Source organism: Ciconia boyciana, chromosome 3, assembly GCF_034638445.1.
Source record: "Ciconia boyciana chromosome 3, ASM3463844v1, whole genome shotgun sequence".
NCBI lineage: Eukaryota > Metazoa > Chordata > Aves > Ciconiiformes > Ciconiidae > Ciconia > Ciconia boyciana.
In genome coordinates this window covers 90,045,293-90,068,623 of record NC_132936.1, presented here as the reverse complement: position 1 = coordinate 90,068,623, position 23,331 = coordinate 90,045,293, and the positions used below count along the sequence as shown (strand labels likewise).

General features: G+C 45.4%; 1 protein-coding gene across 1 annotated transcript in view; it reads left to right on the top strand.

Annotated features, from left to right (window-relative positions):
- SRD5A2 (steroid 5 alpha-reductase 2) overlaps positions 1-6,440 on the top strand; it is a 28,519-nt gene extending 22,079 nt beyond the window's left edge. Inside the window, exons 2-5 of the mRNA XM_072858108.1 lie at positions 2,426-2,589; positions 4,497-4,598; positions 5,645-5,795; positions 6,374-6,440. Coding sequence (XP_072714209.1) covers positions 2,426-2,589; positions 4,497-4,598; positions 5,645-5,795; positions 6,374-6,440 — 484 coding nt within the window. The remainder of the gene's footprint in view (positions 1-2,425; positions 2,590-4,496; positions 4,599-5,644; positions 5,796-6,373) is intronic.
- The last annotated feature ends 16,891 nt before the right edge of the window (positions 6,441-23,331 follow it).

Here is a 23,331-nt window from a genome sequence, read left to right as displayed (position 1 = left end):
AAAATAATTCCAGCAGAGATGCATATCCATGGAATATTTAAACCTATTCAGTGTCCCCGCTTTATCTCCGTTGCATTTTCAAAACCCATCAGGTATAGTTTGTGCACCCTCAAGCAGCTATGTAGTACAAGCTGACAAGTGCTGTATTAAAACAAAGACTTAGGGCATTGTTCAGATGCAGAGAACTGAATCTGGCCTCTGGATTTACAGACCCAAGGAGATTTCCTTGGAGAAGTTGCTCGGCAACAAAGATTCTTGGATGAAATCCTGACTTGGATTTTCAAAACTGCTATGAGGTGGGATTTCAGCGATGCCAGGATTTCACTCCCTCAACAAAAAAAAAAGCTGATGCCTCCTGGCTCCCCTGTGATTGTACTTATACTTTGCATGCAGGTTCTTTCTGTCTTGCATCCACCACATCCATGGTAGATAGGTCTATGGCTGATTTTTGCCCTCCTGTTACTGCAGGGTAAGTCACCTTTCAAGGGCCTATAACCTTTATCCTGCGACAGCAGCATCAGGAAGCACCATGGCAACAATCAGCTTTGCTGGGAGCTGAGAAATGCCAGCTCATGCTAGAAACTTCTGTTTGCATCAGCTGTAAAAATTAAGAGACTCTCAAACATAAATGGTTTTGACAAAGGATAAAGCAGTGCAAGTCCCACTCCAATCTGCTGCATAAATTCCCGCCCCCTAAACTCACTTTTTGTGGTTTGATATCATTCTCTCTTCCATACAATTTGCTTTCTCCGAGTTTCCATTTGCAGCTTTCTCACTTTTTCTCATAGCTGTTCAGGTCTAATTTGTCAATATTACTTCAACAGGCAGGTCGGATTGCTAAAGCTGGCCTCACCTACTTGTAACTCCAGCATCCCATTTCCGAAGGGCAAAACCAATAATTATTGGTAACTTTACTCCAAAGAGCATTCCTCTCCATACCGTAATAAACATGACAAATGTGATACCACTGTCTGAAAAATATTTTCCATACCTCTTAGGTTTCACTATATTTAGAAATATTTAGCACTTCTGCATCACAACTGTCTTAATTGCTGGAAATCTGTTTTACCTTGCTTTGGAGAGCAGTGAAGACATTAACATGTTGTTGCTTGTACTCTGCTTACTCACTTTCAGACATGCTCAGTATGATTTCATCTAGATTTATAATGTTATGACATTTTATGCCTTAGCTTGCTTAAGTTGGTATTGGCAACCCGGGATGTGGATTACTTATCAACAATGCTTATATACTGGTACGATGAGCACCACCCAAAGCCCAAGAGGGCAAAAGAAAGAAATTAAGAGTGTAGATTTTACCACATACAGAAGTTAATTGGCCAGGTAAGAAAACACCTAACAAATATGGATATAATGTCTCCATTTCACTCTCCCAAGGATGATACGGATTGTCCAAAGTGTCAAAAGGGATACACCCACCTGAACCAAAGATATAGGAAAATTAAAATGATACAAGCACAAATTATTTGCTCCTACAGATGTTAATGCTAGTGTTAGCACAGTTTTTGTCTAAGGAAGCCCTAGGTGCTGGAGCTGCATGGAAATCTTGGTGTTTAGCATATTAAACTTGGGGTTTTAGCTCTCCTTATTTTAAAGAAAAGTTTGGAAGCATGGAGGAGAGGCAGGGACTGGAGGCAAAGCAGCTCCCCCAAGCAGCCAACAACATTGCTCTGCCTCTGCATCGAAGTGTCCGAGAAGAGCAGGACAGAGCTGCTGTGTGTTGGAGATGAGCGGAGGTCTCCGAGTGGAGCGGGAGAGGCTGGGAAAGGGGATTACAGCTTAGGCTATATACTGCAGGGGATGAGAGAGCCAGAGGGGTCTCGACACTGCCTTCAACTCCATCTGCCACCATGGGCTAAAGCCCTCCGGGATCGGTCCTCATAGTGGGATCAGGAATGTCTTCTCCATAAGAAAGCTCCTCCACAGTGCTTGTGGCATAGTAATGCTCCTTTGGGGAATCAATATTGCAATTGGTACTGCCCCTCACTACTTTGGTTTGAACATCAGTGTGCCCATGTGCCTCCACCGCATCCTTTGCTTGGCCCTCTGCAGCATTACAGCAAGGTCTTAAAAAAAAAAGCTGTTTGTGGGCACAAGTTCCTCATTTTACCAACAAGGGAGAAGGAAGGCAGAGAGACATTCCCAAGGCAGCAGTGAATCTGGATGAGATTTCTAGCTTCCCACCTTGTGTGCAGTCCTGAAGGACCAGAAAAATGTGGGTATTTGCAGTATTTCTTGTTCCCATTAGCTGTTGATCTTATTTTGTTGCAGTTGTTTTCCATTTTTTTATCTCTATTGACCTTTTTTATATTTGTTTTGTTAACCTTTTTTTTTCCTACAGCAGAGAAATTGAAAATACAATGTTATCATGAGTAACGTGCTGACATTGTTTTCTTATCTACCTTAGGACATTTATTTACCCCTTCTTCACTAGAGGCAGACCTTTCCCACTGCAATTGCTTTTCTTTGGCACGTTATTCTGTATCTATAATGGCTTCCTCCAGGGGTACTACCTGATTTACTGCGCTGAATATCCAAATGATTGGTGCACTGACATCAGATTTACATCAGGTAATTACAGCTGCAGGATTCCCAAGATCTAATCTCCAAGCAATTTGTAGGCATTTTGAATTATGTCCTAATCTTCACGGAACGTGTGAGTCAAATCAGTTGTGATGGAAATCAGCATAAAACCTGCCTGCTGGCCCAGATAGAACAAATACATGTGCAGTGACTTTTTTTTTCTGTTAGGCAGCCACCTTTGATGGCGTACGATGTTATGTGTTAGTCTCAAATCACCAGCCTTGTTTTACTGACACCACTCCAGAGCCTCCTGCTGCTACGGGCTGTGGAGGTGCAGTCTCAGGCCTCAGCTGAATGGGGATGTGCCCTTGCTCAGCCAGAAGCGTCCACCCAGCAGTGGCCGTGTGCAAGCGCAAACTGTGGCTTTCTCTTCCCTGCCAGGGCACTTTGCGCTTGATGCAGCTATTCCGACCGAGAGAGAAAAGAAGGGCAAAACCCCAGCATAAGTGAGGCTTTAGAGACAAAGGGCTCTTTTTTCTCCTGTAAGGCACATGGGAAGATTAGAGATCATGCATAGTCTGGTTGTATGTTAATATGGTGCCTTTTTATTCCGTAACTTAATAGCCTAGCTGAATTTCACCCTGTAAAATCCCTGAGAGAACAACTGAGCAAGAGCAGCTAGGTGGCATTACACATTTGGTGCTGCACAGAGGATGTGTTTTAAATACACACATAGAAATGAAGATTAACATGGAGATCTGAGGAAATATTTTGGATATAAGTACAAAATAACCAAGGTACTTTCTGTACCCTGTTTCAGACTGTGGATGCAAGTTCAGTCTTTTCAGACAGCACCACATATTAAAAATAATGGACGTTGTTTAGTAAGAGCTCCCATACCCAAGAAAGAAAACACCACATCACATAATTTGCATGATAAATAAAATATATATTTAATGAAAAAAAAGGAAATCGGCATTAGCAGTACTTGAAATATTGACTAAAAAAATGCCAGTATATTCTTGCTTTACAGACTCTTACCAACTTCCTGTTGCTACTGGAAGCATTGAGGTTTTATCAGCACTCAGTCTTTCTTCTACACTTCGTAGCACACACCACCTCTATTTCTTTCCTTGCTTCCCAGTCGCTGTCAGAGGTGGTTTTCTCAGTGTGTAACGTGGCATGAAATGTAGGGCATGTCACCTGCAGAGTTTCTCAATCAAATGCTTCCAGTTTTTCAGCTAAATGGAGTACGGTCAATGAATCATTCTGGCCAGAGGCTGTCAGCAGCCTTCAGCAAGCAACTGCTCCACGTGCATGCCTGTAGCTCTGTCCAAGCAGCCTCGCTGGCAGTGCACTGATCTGCACTGAGATGTAGGTTCCCTCACCGGCTCCGGTGATGTGCTGGATAAGTTTGTGTTCTCTGTGCTCCTCTTTCCCCAGCTGTAAAATGAGAGTAATGGTACTTGCCTACAGCTCAGCGGTTACTCTGCAGTAACGCCCACAGCCGTGGCTGGCTGCCATCAGCCAGCAGCGTCAGCTGGGTACTTTGTGCCTCCTCTTGATGTTCAATAAATGGTGACTATGGCCAGCTGGGAAGTTCAGCTTTTTCTCACACCAGCTGAAAGCGCTCTGGTCTCACCAACAAAACAGCGTGCTCAGGATGGCCATCGTTCTGTCCAGAGTTGCCCTCCACACTGAAGCTATCCAGTGCAGGTGATCCCAGAGGACTGTGATCCCACAACTGACACAGGGTTATTTGTCACCAGTCCCCTATGCTTCCCCTGTTCAGTAGACTTCTCAGTAGCAGCGCATCTTTTGACTTGAAAAAGAATCCACCCACCTCACGCTAGGCCTCCTATCTGCCTGCTCCAAAGATAAACCTCACATATGTGCTTGAGTAGGGATAACTAGGCAAAGCTGTCTTTCTAATCCATTTCTTCTTTGTTTCTTAGGCCTCCTCTTGTTTCTGCTGGGAATGGGAATCAACATTCACAGTGATCTCCTGCTGCGCCAGCTGAGGAAACCTGGGGAAGTAATTTACAAGATTCCTCAAGGTATATTCTTATCTCCCACCTCCTTGGAGAAAGTAGGGCAGCAGGATAGATAATGTTTTCTGACTGAGTTCACAGCAAAGTGACAATAATAGCAGAGATGCCAGTGTCGCACAGGCACTCGGTTCAGGTGCCTCTCTGAGCTGCAGGGACTAGTGTGAGCTGGCTGCAGACAGTCCATAAGAAGCAACAGGAGTATCTAGAAAACATGGGCTGTGAGGAGAGGTTTTAGGAAACGGGCTGGGTAATTTAGAGAAGATTGAAGTGGGAGATAGGAAGAGGATTTTAGCCTTGTAAAAGGCAGCTGCAAAGAAGGAAATATTCTTCTCCATGCCCAGGAAGAAGAAATAGTGGACTTCTTACACTGCAAAAGGGAGATTCAAAGTGTAAACTTTAGGGGAAAAAATAACACCAAGGATGCAAGGTGCAGAATTTCCTTTCCACCTCCTTCAAGGTAGGGCTTGGTGAGGAAGAGTGGCCATGGGCCAGAGTGGTGAACCAGGAAATGTCTAGCTCTGTAGAGCAATGTGGATGGGGATCCAGGAGTTTCCTGGTTTTGGTGTTGACTCCTACTGTTGGCTTGTTATGGATGGTAATATCTCTCCCCCAGAATTTCTCACCTCCAATACTTACCTGCCTCTTGTAGATGTTGTGATTAGCTAAGATGCAACACTGAGATCCAGATTTTGCATTCCTCAAACGTAGTGGAGTTGCAAAATATTTTTTAGGGCCTGAAGAGAATTGACTAATGTTAATAATTTTAATTTAAGTCTAATATTGGGCTTGCTTAAGTCCTTTTCCAAATGAAAATAAATGATTGTGAAAGTGCTGGAAGCCTCTGGGTTAGAATCACCTTTGATTCTTGTACAAGAGTCTTGTACAAAATCCTCCTTTGGCAGGGCTCCACTGGCTTCAGGGCAGTGGGTTTAGGTTGCTGTTATGGGCTCTGAATAAGAAAGGTAGTGTATTCTGCTGCTGACTTTATAGGAAAGAACTTTCCATGTGCATGAAATGACTGTAAAAATTATGTATTTTGTCTGTTGATGCAGGGGGACTGTTCACCTATGTTTCTGGAGCCAACTACTTTGGAGAAATTGTGGAATGGTTTGGTTTTGCCATAGCAACCTGGTCCCTACCAGCCTTCGCCTTTGCCTTTTTTACTCTTTGCTGCATCGGGCCACGTGCTTATCACCATCACAGGTATCAAACTGTTTCTTGCTGTATGCTGCTGCTTGCTCTTCGAGTGGTTTGCAAAATGCCAGGGAAGGGCAGAGGAGCAGGGCCAGGATTCAAGATCAAATTGAAATTTAATACTATGTACAAGAAGTGTATCGGCTTACTTGCGACTGGGTGAAAGTAAGGCAGTCGGCTGGAGCCCCTGTTGAGTCAAGTGGGCCTGATAGTCATTTAATCCAACATGAGTTACACCACTGCTTCCGCCGTGTTAAAGCCTCTTTTTCCCGAGCCTTGTAAATGTGACCCTTTCCTAAGGGTTCTCTTGCAACCTCTGCAGTCCTTTGGAGTAGATATGGTCCCCTGCTCTGAATTCCTAAAGTTTCTACTTTAGGTCTGTTAGAACCTTAACAGTATTATCAGCTTTCACTTAATTAAATAAACTGGTCTAGATAGTTTCGGAACACTCTTTTGCAGAGTAACACACAGAGGTTACAAAGCAAGGCAGTTTGGAGGAGTTCTAAGGTTCCTTATCTGAGCTGTATTGAAACTGTGCAGTTTCCTTGTATGTATGCAGGTTCACTCTCTTGCTTGTTTTCTTTCAGGTACTATCTCAAGACATTTACGGACTATCCAAAATCAAGGAAAGCCTTGATTCCTTTTGTTTTTTAATGATTGAATTATGGACTCTGTGTTCTGTTTTTATAGGGGTTTTTTCAATTCCTAGTTTTAATGTTAGGTCTGCCTATAACTAATTGTAAAAATTATAACCTGGGGTTGTAACAGACAAGAAGGTAATTTGGAACTGAAGTTCTTGTTTTTAATTACAGGGGAAATTGCAGATAGTTGTGGGCAAAGGGACTCCCCAAACAACATGTTTGCTTGTCAGTGGAGTTCTACCTATGGAAAATGGATATATAACTGCACTGACATCAGAGAAAAAGCATTGGCTAAAAACTGATGCAGAGAAGTAGAAAGTAAGCCCATGACTTCAGAGAAAGTCTTCAGCAGCCACTCCAATTTATAGCACTTCTGCAGCTGCTTCTTCCTGCCTCCATGCCATAGCACACGTGCCCTTGCTCTGCTGGCACTGCCCTAGGTGTTGCCACACTTTAAACCAGCGTAGGGGTCTCCTTTGCCAGGAAAATAACTCAGCTCATTATTTTTCATCTAAAAGCCAGCTTAGCTCCCAGAACCATAATGCAACAAGAGGATACTTGCACCGGCACAAGGCTGGGAGCAGTGTGCCATGGCACAGAGGCGATGCGAAGTACGCGGAGATGGAAGTATCTTAAGCTGGCACTCACAAGCGCAATGTCTGTATTCCTTCCATAACCAATACCCTCCTCTCTGTCCGATGATTAATCTTCAGCCATCAGGGGTTTTTTTAAATGTACTTTGTTAAAGCAAGTGCAGCTCCATTAGGATTTTTTTTTCTCTTGCAAATCCAGAGCTCTTTTCAGAATAAAAAATTGTCCACTCAAAACCACTCAATTGTTATTCATAAGAAGTCTTGAGATGGTGATGTGTGACAAAAATTACAACAAATAAAAAGCTCTGTGTTGAAGAAAATGTTCTCCAACACTGGCAGTACATTTTGTCTACGGAGAACATTTTCAGATACTCATATTAGGAAATGATACAGTGATATTACTGAATTTTCACAAAAACACAGGATGTCTCTTCTTAATTTTGGAATATAGTTGGGAAATTTCCCAAAAATGTCATTAACCTCAATAGGAAGAGACGATAGTTTTAGTTACCCTTTAGAGCATCAAACTCCTGCTAAGAATTATGCTGAGTAGCTGGAAAGAAAAAGACCAGACTGCACATACTGAACATACCACCTGCTGCTGGAGTAACCTGATTGACTGTACACAATTTTCTCCAAAACACAATAAAATTTATGTAAAACACAGAGCTGTGCTAGCCTATAACTTACTGTTTGCAGAAACAAGTCTCTCTGATGTTGCTTACCAAGTCCTGCTCACGCTGGCTTCCTCCTTCTGGGCAAACCCTCCCTTCTTTGCTCGTATTATTAATTGTCTTCATTACCGTAGAGCAGAGCAGCCAGCTGAGGCTAGGTCCCATTGCGCTAGTCCCTGTACAGTGCACAGGAGAGCTGGACCCTTTGCCATGTGTAGGCAAAGGTACGGGAGGGATGAAATAAAGCGCAAGCAGAATTGTCGTTGCATGGGCTGCCAGTTTCACATCAGCAGCACAAACATATTTTCCTTTTGTTTCCTTATTTAAATCCTCCATGTGGAAACACTCTGGGAAGGGGCTTGCTGGGTGTGAAGTCAGGGACAGAAAGGCTGGAGGCGACAAGGATGCCGGGTGGAAGGGAACGGCCTCTTCCCCAGGGAGCGGATGCTGCGTGTGAGCAGCGGCTGTGCTCCCCAGAGCCCCCTCCGCAGCAGCCCCTCCTTGACAATCCCTCCTTACGCTTTTTTCCCCCCAAAGCCTCGCAAGTGATGAGAGAGCAAATAGCCCATGGGTGCCAGTGTTCCTAGCTGCTGTCTCCTCCATCTGTTTCTGAGCTGGGGGAGAGCAAGGGACCAAGCTCTGCCTCACCCTTTGGACCAGAACAGGGCTTGTGCAGACTCCTCTGTCCCTCCTACCTACCCCTCCTGTCAGAAGAGGACTATTCCCTGCATTTATTTTGTCTTGCTTAATATTTGCACCAGAGGGACAGTTATTGCCACTGTCAGTCCCAGGCCCGGATATCCACTGCAAGGAGCCGGGGATCAGGGTGGGAGAACTGGTGCTGGCCCAAGGTGGCAGATGGCCTGCGTGCAGGCTGGGGGGACCCACAGCCTGGCACCCCTGCACCGGCCGAGCACAGGGTGCCCCGAGGTGCTGAATGCCTTGCAGGAGCAACTCCATCCTCTCTCTCATGGGCCTTGGACAAGTCACGTGGAAAAGGGCTGCAGGCAGGAAAGGAGCACATCTTCCTTCTGCCCCCTCCCGTGGCATTTTTGGAGAGCAGGAGCGACACACGTGCACTTTAAAGCCCCAACAAGCAATGACTGCACCTAATTGTCATGGAGGGGGGACACAGGCTCTCCTCATGTCGCGTTCCCCTGTGGGGCTGGTGGCTGCTGCCCTCCCTGCCAGGACACCAGCCCGCCCTGCTGCGCATGGGAATGCCCAAGGACAGCACACCTGGGGCCACAATGCTCCTGAGAAATTTCTTTCATCATCCCTTATTTTTATAAGGAAAAATATATTCCACTCTGGGAGAAAAAAACACAGCGGACATTTTCATATCCCTCTGCTCAAGCCTCTGGAGGCTACGTACACATATGAATTCAGAGTTGACTGTAAAGTGTTTTGAAAAGCAGCACTTTTCTGACTTTCTTTGCAATGTCCTTTTGTTCTGCCAAAAGCTAACAGAAGTGTCCTCCGCTGGAAAGCATTTAAAATAATAGCTCATTCCTTTTCTCCCCCTTTTGCAATACTGTTTTTCTTTTTGGTTTCCTCCCATCATTCACATTTTAGTTTTAATTTATCTTTGAGGAACATTTATGTTTGGGTGCTGTTCCCCCGGAGAGGGCCTTCCTCAGGACAGCTCTGAGTGTTGCTGCTCTGCTAGAAAGACCTCTCTACGTGGAGCTGATAACCCAGCCTTCATCCCCACTGGCAGCCAGCTGGGAAAATTAATCCTTTATCCCCAGGACTCTTGTTAATTTAATTATTTTTGTATTGTTCGAGTGCTTTTTTCAAAAGCTGACTTTCCGTAAACATGTGCTATACCGCTGTGGTAATACGCAAATGGCTTAATCATGCATCTGACAGTTTCTTCTGTGAAACGCATTTTCTGCACCTACGTGATCAGACAGGCCACTTATTGATACTAGAATTTAGATATCTAATCTCTTCTGACAACCGCAAACAGAATTAAATGCTGTTCACTGGGAGGCAAAGAGGAGAACAATGGCACTTGCCAGCCCTCATTCCCATCTCTCTGTGCCACACACACTTCAGCTTTCGCCTGGCTTTAGTCCATGCTTCAGATGAGAGGTCACTCAAGACAATAGAAAATCAGCTCCAGGCAATGTAGGGCATTTGTAGCTATTGTTTTAAAGTACATATTTTACATAATATATTTACACAAAAGGCAAACACCCCCCAATTTTGGCCCTTAAGTGACTGTCTTTAGGAAAAGTGCTCATCTGGGAGCTGCACTCCTGCTCCCATTACCCTCCTGGAACAGGAAGCCTCTTACGCTTTGCCAGAAGCTCTGAATGTTTCTGCAGAAATACCAAACCACAGTGTGTCCTGGAACCACAAATACTGAGGAACTCTCCCTAGGTAGGTAGAGCGCTCTAATGGCTTGGGCTCAAGAATATCTGTTTTGTACTCCTGGCGGTGTCACTGACTGACTGACAAACTTCAGCAAGTTACTCACCACTTTTGGGGTTGTTTTCCTTTCTACTGCTTGTCTCTGGAAATGGTCTTGAAGGCCAGGATTTGTTTTCATAGTACTTGGCAAAGCAGTCCCAAACTCAGTTGAGGCCTGTAGATACTGATACAACACAAATAAGATACAGCCTGTTGTGTATTCTTGGGAGACACAGTTATTATAATATTGCAAAATATTCTAAAGACATATAAGATATCCAAATGCATTGAAATGAATCTTAAGGAGATATTTCTGTGATATTTCATCACAGAAAAAGGCTAATAAATGTTGCCCATTGAACCTTAGGATCATTTGCTGACAGCAATCGCCTGCTTGTATTTGATTCACTTGCCAAATTAACAAAATCCTTTTTAATGCAAATCACCATAAGGTCTCATTTAAATCCAAGCATAGTCCTGGAAGACTCATATCCTCTCGTCTGCCACCTCTGGGGTCCTCCTGAACCAGTCTAATCTCTCAGAGCAGGCTTTTCTAGAGACATCTCCTCTCAAACTCAAACATTGCTGTCCCTGCATGAGTAATGTGATCTAGGAAACACAAACATCTGATACTAATTCAGGGCCAGGGCCTGCCGGTTTCTCATGAGTAGTACCATAGTGTGTGAGTAAAGGCATTGATGGCCGCTGAGCTGCTCAAGAATATGTCAGTATTCACTACAAACAGAGGTAGCAAGTTTGATCTCTGTGGGAGCAAAGTCAGTGGGCAGATATCAAGAAGTGCCTAATGGTAACACCTGGAAAAGTAAAGGAAGACGTTCAGGTCTGGTTCTGGTTTGTGTTACCACAAGTTACAAGTGCCTTTCCAATGAAACTGTCTTTAGCGCTGTAAGTCTAAAAGGTAAAAGAAAAAGACAGCATTTTCAGAAGTTCATTAAGTTAGTTCCTTTGCATATTCAGAAAAGAATAGACTGAGCTTAAATGATGCAATGTTTGGAATAATCCCACCACCATGCCTTTCAGCTAGGTGCTGAGGTCTCTTCCCCCCCCAGCAGTCAGTGGAGACATTAGCTCCTCCAGGCAGTGATTCACAACACCCAAGCTGGAAGCCTACAATCCCACACAGGAGACAGGGATGCTAGAAGTACACCCCACTGAGCCCACATCCATCCATTAATGGTATATGCATTGCTTATGGCCAGGCAGGAGACAGCTGTGTTTGGGCACTCTGACCTGCAGCGTCATTCCCAGAACCTGAGTTATCCTATCTGAACACTTCTCATATCAGCTCCGGCATCACAGGTGCCTGCCAGGTTGCTTTCCAGACTACTTGCCTACTTTTCCCAAGTTTGCCCTGTGAGATTACACATAATATTATCACAGCCACGCTTCCCTACTATATCAAACACACCGTGTCTGTTAGGGCTGAATTTTTTTCACCCTGCAGTGTTTCTGCCACGACAACAGGCCTTTCACTATATGGGGATGTGTTGCATTTTTATGCTATGTGGTAAAATGTGGATGAGGATGAGGAGCTATGTGGAGGATGAGGATGAGGAGCTATTTTATGTGTGAGGATGAGGAGCTATTTTATTATGTGAGGATGAGGAGCTATTTTACGTGTGAGGATGAGGAGCTATTTTACACTATGTGGATGAGGAGGCTGCTGAGGGATTCATTTTAATGGGTTCACAGCAGCCTTGCTTGGGTCTGAACCAAGTCTGGGTGGAGTGGGTTTCCCCGGCCAAGTGGTGAGAGGCGGAGCAGCTCCACAAGCCCCTGTGCCCCCATGCTGTGCCCACCAGCCCTCGGGAGCTGGCCACGGGCTCCCCCTGCCCACAGGGTGCTGGGTATCACACCTGTGAAGGGGAACTCAGCTCTCCAGTAACCCTCGGAGAGTCCTCCTCCTCCTCCTCATCCGCATCCTCATCCTCATCTTCCTCACCCTCCCTAATAGGGGCTGCCGCAGCTCGGGATGTTACACCAGAGCAAAGCCCTCCTCGCCCAGTGTGGCCAGGTACATGCGCGCAGCCCTGAGTGAATCTGTTTTCTGTGATGGAAACTCCTGAAATGAATCCCGTCTCCCCAGCAAGAGAGCAGCTTGCAGATGATTTGGAAATCTGTCGCTGCCAAAATAGTATCTCTGCCATTTGACCAGAAAATCTGTGTTTCAGATCTTTGCAGGAACAGAAAACCTGTCCTTTCACCAGTTACAAACTTGGAAGGCATTCAAGTAACCAAGGGGAAACCAAGAAAATGTTGTTCACGGTGGATTTCTAGAGATGTGGGAAGCTGGCTCCAGCAGGCCTACAGACAATTTTAAAATACCAGCAAACATCACTCTTGAGATAAAAAGCTGGTTTGGAGGAATTAAAATACATTTGCATCAATGGAGCTGCCTGATCTAAATCCTCTTTTCCCTCTGCTGGGAATTTAGAACTGGCACTCTAGTAGTAAATAGGAAAATGTGTATTTCAGCACTGAACGTACTAATCCTGCCTTCTGTGCAGCGGAGGGAAACCTTACCCTCGCGCGTCCTGGCAGCCTCGCACACCAAGAAATGTTTCTGGGGGTGTTAAGTGAGCTATGTCAGGCAGTCCTCTTGTGTGTGATACAACTTCAGCTTTGCAGCCAGCAAGCTAGAGCCCGAGCCCAAGTGGTTATTAGCATATCTGTAGACAAAGTCATAAACAGCAAAACGCGGTGACTGTCCCAACACTGAGATGGATGCCCTGGAGCTGGGCTAATAACATTGGGCTGAATTCAGGCTTGGCAACCAGTGCTTCGCAGCACATCAAATGGCGAAATTCTCCCTGACTTCAGCAAGGCTCTGATTTCACCCGCGTTTTCTCTGTTCAGATATATTAGTGGCCTGTAGCCAGTGATTTTCAGCACTGTTGCTACCCAGCATCCATCCATGTGTTAGCCATAGCAACTCAGGCAAGCTTCTTTTCATAAAGCAATATTGCCATTTTCCCCCGTTTCTGACTGAGATGCTGTTTCACAGGTATTTTCAGAATTTCTTCTCTGCCTAGGTCTTGGGCTCTCAATGCATTACCTACAAGTGGGAGTGGAACAGATTGAGTTTGTACCCCTATGCCTTTCCCTTCTTTTTGTTGTCAGAGTAACGCTTTCCATTCTGGTTTAGCCACCAGCTCAAGTAGAGGCTGCCGCTCCTGCAGCCCAGCTGAGAGTATCTGCCCTTCTGGCAGGATGGAGGCCAACCCACACAGGTCTTCCTCCCTCAGCATTCTGTGATGGCAAAACCTTGCGCCATGTGATCCCATTTGATTAACTTACAGTTTGCATTGTTTTTCTCTTGTTCATGTGCCAAGAACAACCTCCTTGAAGAGCTTCCTCTCCTTCAATCCCCTCTAAGGTTTCTGAAGTCTTCTGAAATGCATCGTGTGTTGTTTGGATCTGTGTCAGCAAGGCCAGCGTCACCCTTTAGACCCCACCTGAGCTGGCAGTCCTTGAGCTGTGGCTTGGCTCTGTGGGGTCGATGCTCTGCTGTCTCTTGCCACCCCTCTTGGGCTTTTCCTCTGCTGCCTTTAAAATGGATCTCAGCATTTGCTCTCCATTTGGAGGATTTGACATTCAGGCTCTCTGGGATGCTGCGGTTGGGATTTTGCCACCCTGGGAGATGCAAGCCTGTACCCTGCATACTTGCATTATGCACCTACCAGCATGCAGCCTACAATCTTAGGTGGTGAATATAAGCCAGTGGAGGAAAGAAAACTAATGGAGTTTCCTGCTGTAAAAGCAAGTGAAGTCAGAAGAGAGCTGAATTTCCACCCTTCAGCAGGTCATGGAGGAGGTGAACACAGGGCGACTTCCTTGTACCCCCTGGGAGGGACAAAAGGGTCGGCTCCTGGACTAGGGCAGGGGGTCCATGGCAGGATCGGCTTGCTTGGGAGGTCAGTCCAGGTCAGACGAGAAGCTCCATATAAGGTTCAGTGACAGTAAGAAACAGGAAAGCTACATGCATGTGGCTACATACGTGTGGCTGGGAAGGTCACTGAGGACTTTGAGGAGGGAGTTCAGGATGGCGTGAAGGCAACGGTAGGGCCAGTGCTCCCTGCCCAGAGGAGTCATCCCCAGACTTAGCTCTTCAGGCTAAGGTCGAAGGAGCACCTTTAACATCAGCTCTGATGGGAGCAGTGGACAGCTCCACGTGTCCACGGTGTCATCTTTGCTCTGAGCATGGTGTTACGTTCCCTGAAGCGGGGTGATGCTAGCAGTCGATGCTGAGCTGTGAGTCCCCTGGGACTCTCTGTTGGCCAGGGCTCTGCTTAGACCCAGTCTATCTCTGACTTATCCCAGACTGGATGAATGACGCCTGGCTAGAAAGGCTACCAAGCAAAAGTTTACTAATTTGGCTTCCTTTAGAACATAAGGTGGGTTCTGATGCTGCCCCAAACTTACCCATTTGCCTAAATTTCTTCTGGTCTTGTAATCCAGACATCACCTGGTTATATCTAACTAATCATTATCATTAATTTGCAACCAATATTCAGTGAAACTGATCCACACCTTTTGGCCAAGCCCTGGCTTTATGGGGCAGCTGGTGCCGTAGCACCCTGTTTCCTCAGTTTTTCTAGCTGTGAGCACATCTTGTCTGAGGTCTACTGACACTGTGTCACTGCTGCTGCTCAGAGGACATGATGAGCTCTTCGCCAGCCCCAGCCATCCCTGCTCCCCTGGGTGAAGCAGCGACTGGGAACTGAGTAAACTGGAATTTGAGTAAATCAAAGGAATGGCTTTAATTATACCAGACGCCCTGGGTAATTAGTGCGTTACAGAGAGGGAAAGATCTTAACCACAGCAGTGCGTCTGCTTGGTCATCCCCCAGGAGGGTAGCGAGCGTGTGCCAGTTTCTGATGAGAGCACCATGCTTCCTTTACCCAACACACTTTTGTGTGGGGTTTTCTGCCGTGCTGAAACTCTGAGAGGAGGAACAGCCAAGGAGGGATGACTCATGGCCATGCTGGAGACTGGGTGATAGCTCAGAGATGGAGCTGGCTCACAGGCACGCTGCAGCCTTATGTCACAGGGCTGGTGTGGTCAACTCAGGCAGTGGTGGGGCTGGAGAGGCTCCCAGCATGCCCTCCTCACTAGCAACCCTGGCAAAGGATGCAGTGACTTCTTCTTGGCACCTTTTAGCACATTCTCTGCCAAAAAATGTCCCAAATGTTCACCTACTTCCATCTGGCTTAATCTTCACTGAACGCAAGTGACCAGGCTTAGTCACGGGATTGCAGGCGAGGGCTCAACCTCTGCTTTTATGTGATAGCACCAAAGCCTACTGCAAATGCCTGTCCTGACATGTCCGACAACTATATTTACCTTGTTTCACATCCGTATCACACTGGGGACTTATGATAGTCCTGTGGTTGATCAATGCACCATGGTGACCACCCATGACACCTGCTCAAGGGATCTCTGTAGGACTTGGAAGACCTCCTGTGGAGGCTTTGTCCACCCTGGAGAATTCTTCAGCTTTAGCAGCTGATCCTTGCAAGAAGCAGCTCTTGGTACCACACTCCAGCTAGAGCTGTCATAGGGAAGCTGTTGTGAGAGCCAGGTGCACGCTCAGTCTCCTGAGGTGGATGCAATGCCCTCCCCGTCCTGCTGGAGACAGTCCTTCTGTATGAAAACATGTTGCCTAGCTGCTATCATGGCAAATGGCAGGAAGGGCTAAGAAACATATTGAGAAGAGCACAAAGAGTAAAGCAGACTCCCTCTCCTGGAAAAAAAAAAATGCACCCAAGACAGGGCATGGATTTATTTCCCCCTCTTCCTTGCGTTGAGGAAGGTAACAGAAGCAATGATACATTATCCTGAGTGGAAATGGCAAAAACTAAGGTGTTTTGGGCCTGTTCCTCTCTGAGGAGCAAGGAGTGAAGAAGGCAGGCTGCTGGAAGAGCAGCTCACCAATAGCACGTTGCCTGAGTCGGGCCAAGCGCTGCGTGTGACCTGCTCTTGATGTTGGGTTTGAAACCCTTTTGTATTGTCTTTTATTTCTCTTCACCAGAATGATTTCTCAATTGCAGCAAAGTGTGTTTTGGTGATGTTTTTGTCCGTCAGTCTGAGGACATGTCAACAGTTTCACTTCCTACCAACTGCAATGCTTCAGTTGCTTAATGCAGAGTGTTGTCATGGTACTAGTTTCTCAGACAGAGCATTACAAGTTTCTAACCTCTCATTCAAATGATTTGATGAAAATATCATGATTGTTTTATTGCTATAGCCACGAACATCAGATGCTGCCAAGTTTCAGTCCAAACTTCAATAAAATTACCATGAGTAATTTGTATCTTTCCATTTGAGAACGTGTTCACACATGTAGAGAATTAACTACTTTCAGATAAAATTACTTATTACCAGTAAATGACTATTATTTTGACTTGCAGTAACAGTTGCTAATAATGCAAGATGGGGAAGGAGAGGAACACGTGTCTGTACCAGCTGTTGTTTCACTCTTATCCAAAAAGCATGAAGAAGTTGTTGGCAGTCATCCCAAAAAGATTTTCTTTCTTCCTCTTCGAGCACAAGCATAACAGCTGTTGCCTCTGGCAAGTGTAATTTTTGCCCTATTAATGCTCATCCCATACAGAATTTTATAACAGACCAAACAAAAAAAACCCCCAAAATCGTAAAAGTTGTGCAATGAATCAAACTCATTTCCCATGGTTGGCACCCAAATAAGAAATAAGAATAATACGGCCACGTGAAGATGTAATGGCCCTGAAACCAGACCTGTCCCTTTCACTAACCTGGCAAGAAGGGCAGCAGCAGAAGAAATTATCAGCGCTCGCCACTCAGCAGGGCGCTGCCTCAGATTTCCTACAAGTCCTTTTCTGTTACTGTATCAACAACTGCGCTCCTTCTCCCTCTTGGCAGCGAGTCGCTTTCTTGATAGAAACTTTTATTTGTTCTACATTGAGCCATGAGAAAATGCCTGCCTTGTGACAATTAAATGGCACGGTGGGGCTCCCCTGCACGTGGCTGCTCGCCTGCTCTGCTCTCTGCTGCTGGCAGACACTTGCAAGATCTGCCTGGTTCAGAAATACGATGTCTCCTTACCTGAGCTGACGAAGTAGATGGAAACACATTATTTTGGTGGTGCACACAGCTTTTTCTTGTAATTGTTCAGTGTCATGGCCACAAGAACAGTTTTCTCAGGGGAAGCTCTGTCAAGGCAGCCTGGGTAGTACAGCAACCAGCAACCCATATAGTGCTAGCCCTACAGGACAGCTAAACCTTTGCTGAGCAAACCCAATCCCTATTACTATGTATCACAGAAAAAAAATCACGTTCTCAGTACAGGCAACCCCTGAGTTCTGATTTTTCTTCTTTTTTTTTGCAGCCAAGCTGCTCAGTTACCATCTTCAGCATCACCCCTGGTTTCCCTCAGTTGGCTGTGGGGTTTTAACACCGTATGTAACCTCTACAGTTTGGTTCCTTGTTTCTCTCCTTTTGATTCTGAGGACCTCACCTTTGTCCCTCTGTCTGTCTCACCAGTACATTGCACTATATCCTGGTACTGTCCAAAAAGGCTTCAGGCTGAGGTGAAACAATTTGGATCAGCTCACTGCAAAATAGTCTTAAAAGACATTGACTAGCGTTAAGGACTTTGAACTCCCTTATTAAAAATGCAGCGGGTTAACCACAACAGAACTCTTAAGTACATAATTCTAAGTGCTTGTCCAGGGATCCAGCATATCAGTCTCCAGGGTTATGTTTCTTGAGTTACAGCAGTACTTTTTTTCTGCCAGACCTAATGGGCAACACAGTCAAAAGCAAATTCTAGACCTAATCCTCCTTCACAGTAAGCTGATTTTGATTAATAAAGCAGAAGGTGCAGAGCAGCTAGAATCTATCACATATGCAAGGAGCTAAAATAATTTGTGATCCTTTGGGACAAATCACATTCACTCAGAAGGGCAGGGGGCTGGGGAGGAGGACTCCCACTCCCACGGTTTAATTCCAGCCGAAGTGAGAGGCACTCAGCTAGCACACATACTATAGCAGTATAATTCGTCATTTGACCAAAAGACACACTCTTCATGTGGAAATGACTACGTAAAATCCAGTGATTTGTTCTCATGCAGAAAGAGAGATTAGAATACTGTATATATATATATATATATATATATATATATATATAATTCCAGCCTCTTATAGTTTGAAAAATCTATGCATCTTTATTCTCCAAAGTCAGGGCCAAGTCAGAACGATTATTTTTAGGTAGAATTCTCTGTTGAAATCAAGGGCAAATGTGGACTAGAAGTCAATGGTGCCATCTGGCCCTTCAGTAGGTCCTTGTATGCTGTTAGCTTTGCAAAATTCAAGGAAGGTGATGTTAATTATCCAGCACAAGCAGCTGCTGCTGGAGCTGTTCCTTGGCTGAAGTGCTGCTCAGCCAGGGGCCAGCAATTCCTCCAAAGTATATTTAATTTAGCAGTGTAATGTTTTGAGCACATTTCTTAAGAGGCAGCAGCCACTGGTATGAATAAATACGCAGATCCACCTGCTACCCAGTTTGAAGCAGGTCTACTCGAACAAGTGATGGCAGGAACTGGGATACCTGGCTAATGTTTCTGGCTCAGCGTTTGATCTGTTGCATGAATTTTGGCAAGGCATTTCTCATTATAGCTGTTTCCCTTCCAGTTTGTCAAGCTGCAAGCACTTCGTGAGACAGGCTGAGTATAATCCTGTCTTTATATGAAGCCTAATGAAACAGGACTGCTCTCAGCCAGTGTATCTAGACCAAACTTGTTGAACTTAGTTTTTTTATCTAGCTACATCCAAAAAAAATGAAGGGCTCAGCAGCCTGTTTGCCAGCAGCAGCAGAGGCAGGGGCACACTGAAGTAACTGGGAGACTGCAAAGAAATCTAGGATCTCCTCTGGGACTGCAGGACAAGTCACATAGCGAAACCAGGCAAAACTTGCTTTCAGTGAGATCCCTGACCAGAGTCCTCTCACTGACTGGTGCTGGTTTAGACACTACTGTAATATAAATGATTGCAAGTGAAATCATACAACTTGCTCACAACCAGTTGTGGATCACACAACTGGTGATGTGTCTAACAGGACACAGGTACTGGCTTTTCTTCCTTGCTCTGGAAATCCATGCTAGCCTTTAAACGTTCAGTCCTCTTCTGAATCCTGTGAAATTCTGGATGGAAATAACCCTCCATGGGAAGAAGCTAAATACCATGTAGTTACCTGGCACCAGGGCGCCAGCCCCGGCGCGGCAGCATGGCTGGTCCCATGCGGACATGCTGCATGCAGTGGCACCCAGGAGGAGCAGCTGGCTCTGCTGGAGGCGCTGGCAGCAGGGAGGCAGCGCCCTGCCCTGCGTCCCTATTGAGCTACTGAAATAATTTCTAGATTCATCCACTGTTTGAGGCTTAGAGTGCAAGGAGAGAGCAAAGAAACAAGGAAATAAATTACTTCTTTGTCAGCTTTTTTTTCAGGGAACCCCATGTTTTTCCCACTGGCCGATCCTGAAAGCCATACAACCTGTGGCAGAAATGTTTGCTAGCAGAAGGGAGAAAATGGTAAATATACCTTTTTGTTTCCTCACTTAAAATAAATATTTTCTTAAAATCAGCAAAGGAACAGCAATATAAGTTGGCAAACAAACTTATTTTAAATGCTCCTTGTAGGACATCAGCATCCGTTTTGTTCCTGAAAGCTGCACTGACTTGTTTAATTAGCATGGTACAAGCTGCTGGTGTAGTTTCTAGTGGAGATGGGGAGACAATCCATCTGATCCCTGCCTCAGGTGATGGGTTTCTACAGAGTTGGTGCTACATACAAGCTGGGGCTGTCTGGCAGGGAAAAGACCCCTCCCCAGAAAGCCCCTGCGAGCCGCAGGCAAAGAAGCAAAGTCTGATGCAGGTCGGGTAGTGCCAGTGCTGGGAGGTGCCCCAGCCGTGCCAGGGACATCATCCCAGCACAAATCAACGCACGCATGCAGGCAGGGGCAGCCAGGCAGGGGTCGAAGCATGGGGGCTAACCTCCACAGCCTCCCTTGGACCCCCCTGGGCATTGCCCCATGCCTGAGGCTGCCCGGGGAGACCCCCAAGCTGGTGGCACTCAGTTCATTTCCATTATGCCACTTCCAGAAAAATATTTTCTAGCTTTGAAATAGTGGAGTAGAAGAAGCTAAAAGGACTGTTTATTCACAGTGAATCTTTGTTCCAGCAGCTAATGAGCAGATTCAGCAGACTGAGTGATGTCTCCTCCCGTAAATTGCTCACACCAGAGGTCACAGTGGCTCTTTCAAAGGCACCAGCTTTGTGTTAGCTGTCTCTGTATGCAAGAGGATGGAAAACCTTTATTTTTCAGTACTCGTGGGTCAAACCCAACAAGGTGCTGATCACTTTCTGCAAGGGGCCAAGCACCCCGCCCATTGACAAATGAGGTGTCTTAGCACCTCTCAGGAGGTGATCAGCATCCGGCAGAATAAAAGGCTGCAAGGCTGAGCTACCCAGACAGCCCACACAGCAATAAATTAGACATCGCAGTTGCTGTGCTGGCAAATGTATTAGTCGCTCACACTCAGCAGTGCTTCTCACACAGCTGGGCACCCTGACATTAAACCTTACCTGCCAAGGGAAATGACTCTTTCTCTCAAATATTTTCAAGAGACAATCTGTTGCAGATGGTTTGAGGAAACACGGATATCCTGTGCTCCCCTGCACACAGCCACGAGGAACTTCTATAATTTGCTTTGTCTGCTTAGAGAGGAACTGCCGGATACTGCATGCTTTTTAAAAATCAGTACTTGACAGTTGTTTCAACATACGTGACCACATTCCCTATGAAAAGAAGCCAGTCTGCTTTATTTTCCCTTTTCAGGTTGTATTTTCCAGCATTCAGGTTTTCGCTACATAAGTTTGGATTTGATTGCCTCCAAGTTTTCTAGTTTACACCTTTTGGTATTTTGACCTAAGGTCACACATAGAGCTTATAACCACCAAAGAAAATGCCTAATACCAACAATCTCAAATTGAGCCCTTCCCAGCTCAAGCTGTGTTACATTAGGGCACTCCAAATTTGAACATGATGTAAACCACCTTACACATGCAGTATTTGCACGGTAATAACGAATGAATGAGTCAGCAGAGTGATTTTGGTGCCAATGAAACAACCGCCCTCTTAATTCTTTGAGTGTTTTTATTTTAGACCTCAGAAAGCATCTGCAGGCTAGTTTGCAGCACCTCAGCATAGCAACCCACTTCTCAGTTCCAGTGCACTGCCTGGTGCTATTGTGTTGCATAAACTGAGTTAAAAAATCCCTCTGCATGAGAAATCATGGGGAAAATGTATTTCAAAGTTAGATTTTAAGACCTTACTCTTTAGGATTAATTTCTTTTTTTCCAAATGTGCAAACTCACTATTACTTTGTTTCAATATGAAAGGTGATGGGGGTTTGTCCGAGCTGTAAGACAGACCAGAAATGCAACCTCAGTTCTGAATAAATTCTCTTTTTTATTTCGTGAGAAAAGCTTGATTTTGGGTTAATGACCATTGAGATTTATCAGCAAAGCCGTAGGCATAAAAACCATCATGCTTGAACAGTACGATTAATTCAGCCACAACGCACACGTGCTATACAGCAACTTCTATTCCTTTCCTACAGAAAGGAGTACCTGTTGTTTACAACATCAAGTATAAACCCCAGTTTTCTCAAAATGTGCAATGCAGACCAAGTGCTACTACCAGAATGTGAACACCCCACTTTGTTGACTGGTGGGTACTTTTGTTGTCTGTCCTTCATGTTGCACAATGAGGGACATCAGTTATCAAAAAGGCTGGGCAAGTGAAATGCTGCTGGAGAACTTGGGAATTTCTTGTGTGGTCAGCTAACAAAACACTGAAAAGAAAGAAACTGCCTGCTCTGAATTAACTGGTGTATGGTATATCCACATTAGCACAGCTTACCCTTAGTTTGTTTTGATATGGTGGTCATTTTAGACACACTGAAGCAACCACCTACCTCTACCTGCAAGACCCTAAGAAGAAACATGAAATGAAGGGTAAACAAATGTGGGCCATGAACTTCCCTATAAAGAACTGTGATATATAATTAGAGACTCCTGCGTCTGGAGAGTTATTTTGCCTTTCATTTCATGGTCAGTATGGATAATTGGAAGGTCTTAGAGCAGTCTAACAAGCGCAACATGTGGGAGAAGCTCGCTTTAAGGAAATTTAATTGGCTATGCACTACACAAGGTGTAGCAGCAGCAGCTCCGCAACCCGTGATGAACAGAGCGATTCCTCCCAGCCATCGGTAGCTCTCTAAAGGCAAAGCATCCTTCCCTGCAATTTGTCTAGGTTCCCTCTAATGTTAGAGGGCAACCCAGGCACCCCAGAGGGACATTCATGCTGACCCACCCAGCTGCCTCTCCTGCGACGGGACAAACAAGGTCTCCTGAAGCGCATACTCTTTCCTCCCGCTGCAGAGGGAGCCCAGATGACTTCTTTAATCTATTGGCAGTGGTGCTGTAGGTGGGAGGGTGTAAGGTCCGGGGCACTGCAGGGTTGTAAGCAAGGGAAATCTGACTTATGGATCAGTCAACATCACTGAAGAAAAACAGTCTTTTGGGCACATTTAAACTAGATACTCATCTTTCATACGGCTGAAGTTAGATGAGATAAATCCTGTCATAATGACCAGTTTGTTTCTAGGAGCAATCATCTCCCTTGAAAGTACACCTGCATTCCTTCTCAGCCTTGCTATTGACAAAACCATATTAATTTTGGGTTAACATGAAGGTTATTGCATTGTGAAGAAATGCATGTACTTGACGAGAAAAAAACTGCTTATGTGGGCAATGTAAAATATTTGAAATCCCTTATTTCCCCACTTCTAAGTGACTGCTTTTTGTAGATTTTAAGTAGATAACATGGTGTCCCTAAATTATGGAATTAAAGGCCTGAATGGCATTAGTCAGGCTGCTAATATTACTCAGAGGTTCCCACCTTCCTGAAGCCAGACCTTACCTTGTCTTCTCTCTGCTGCTCAGTTAGGGAACACATGTATGCAAACTAAGTGTTACAGCAAAGACAGGTCTTTTCAGCGCCACAGCTCACACCAAACCTGCTAACTACAGTACTTCCCCAATTGCCACGCACAGCAGAGGGGTGACAGAGGATCAGATCCAGAAAGCACCTGCCTGTCCC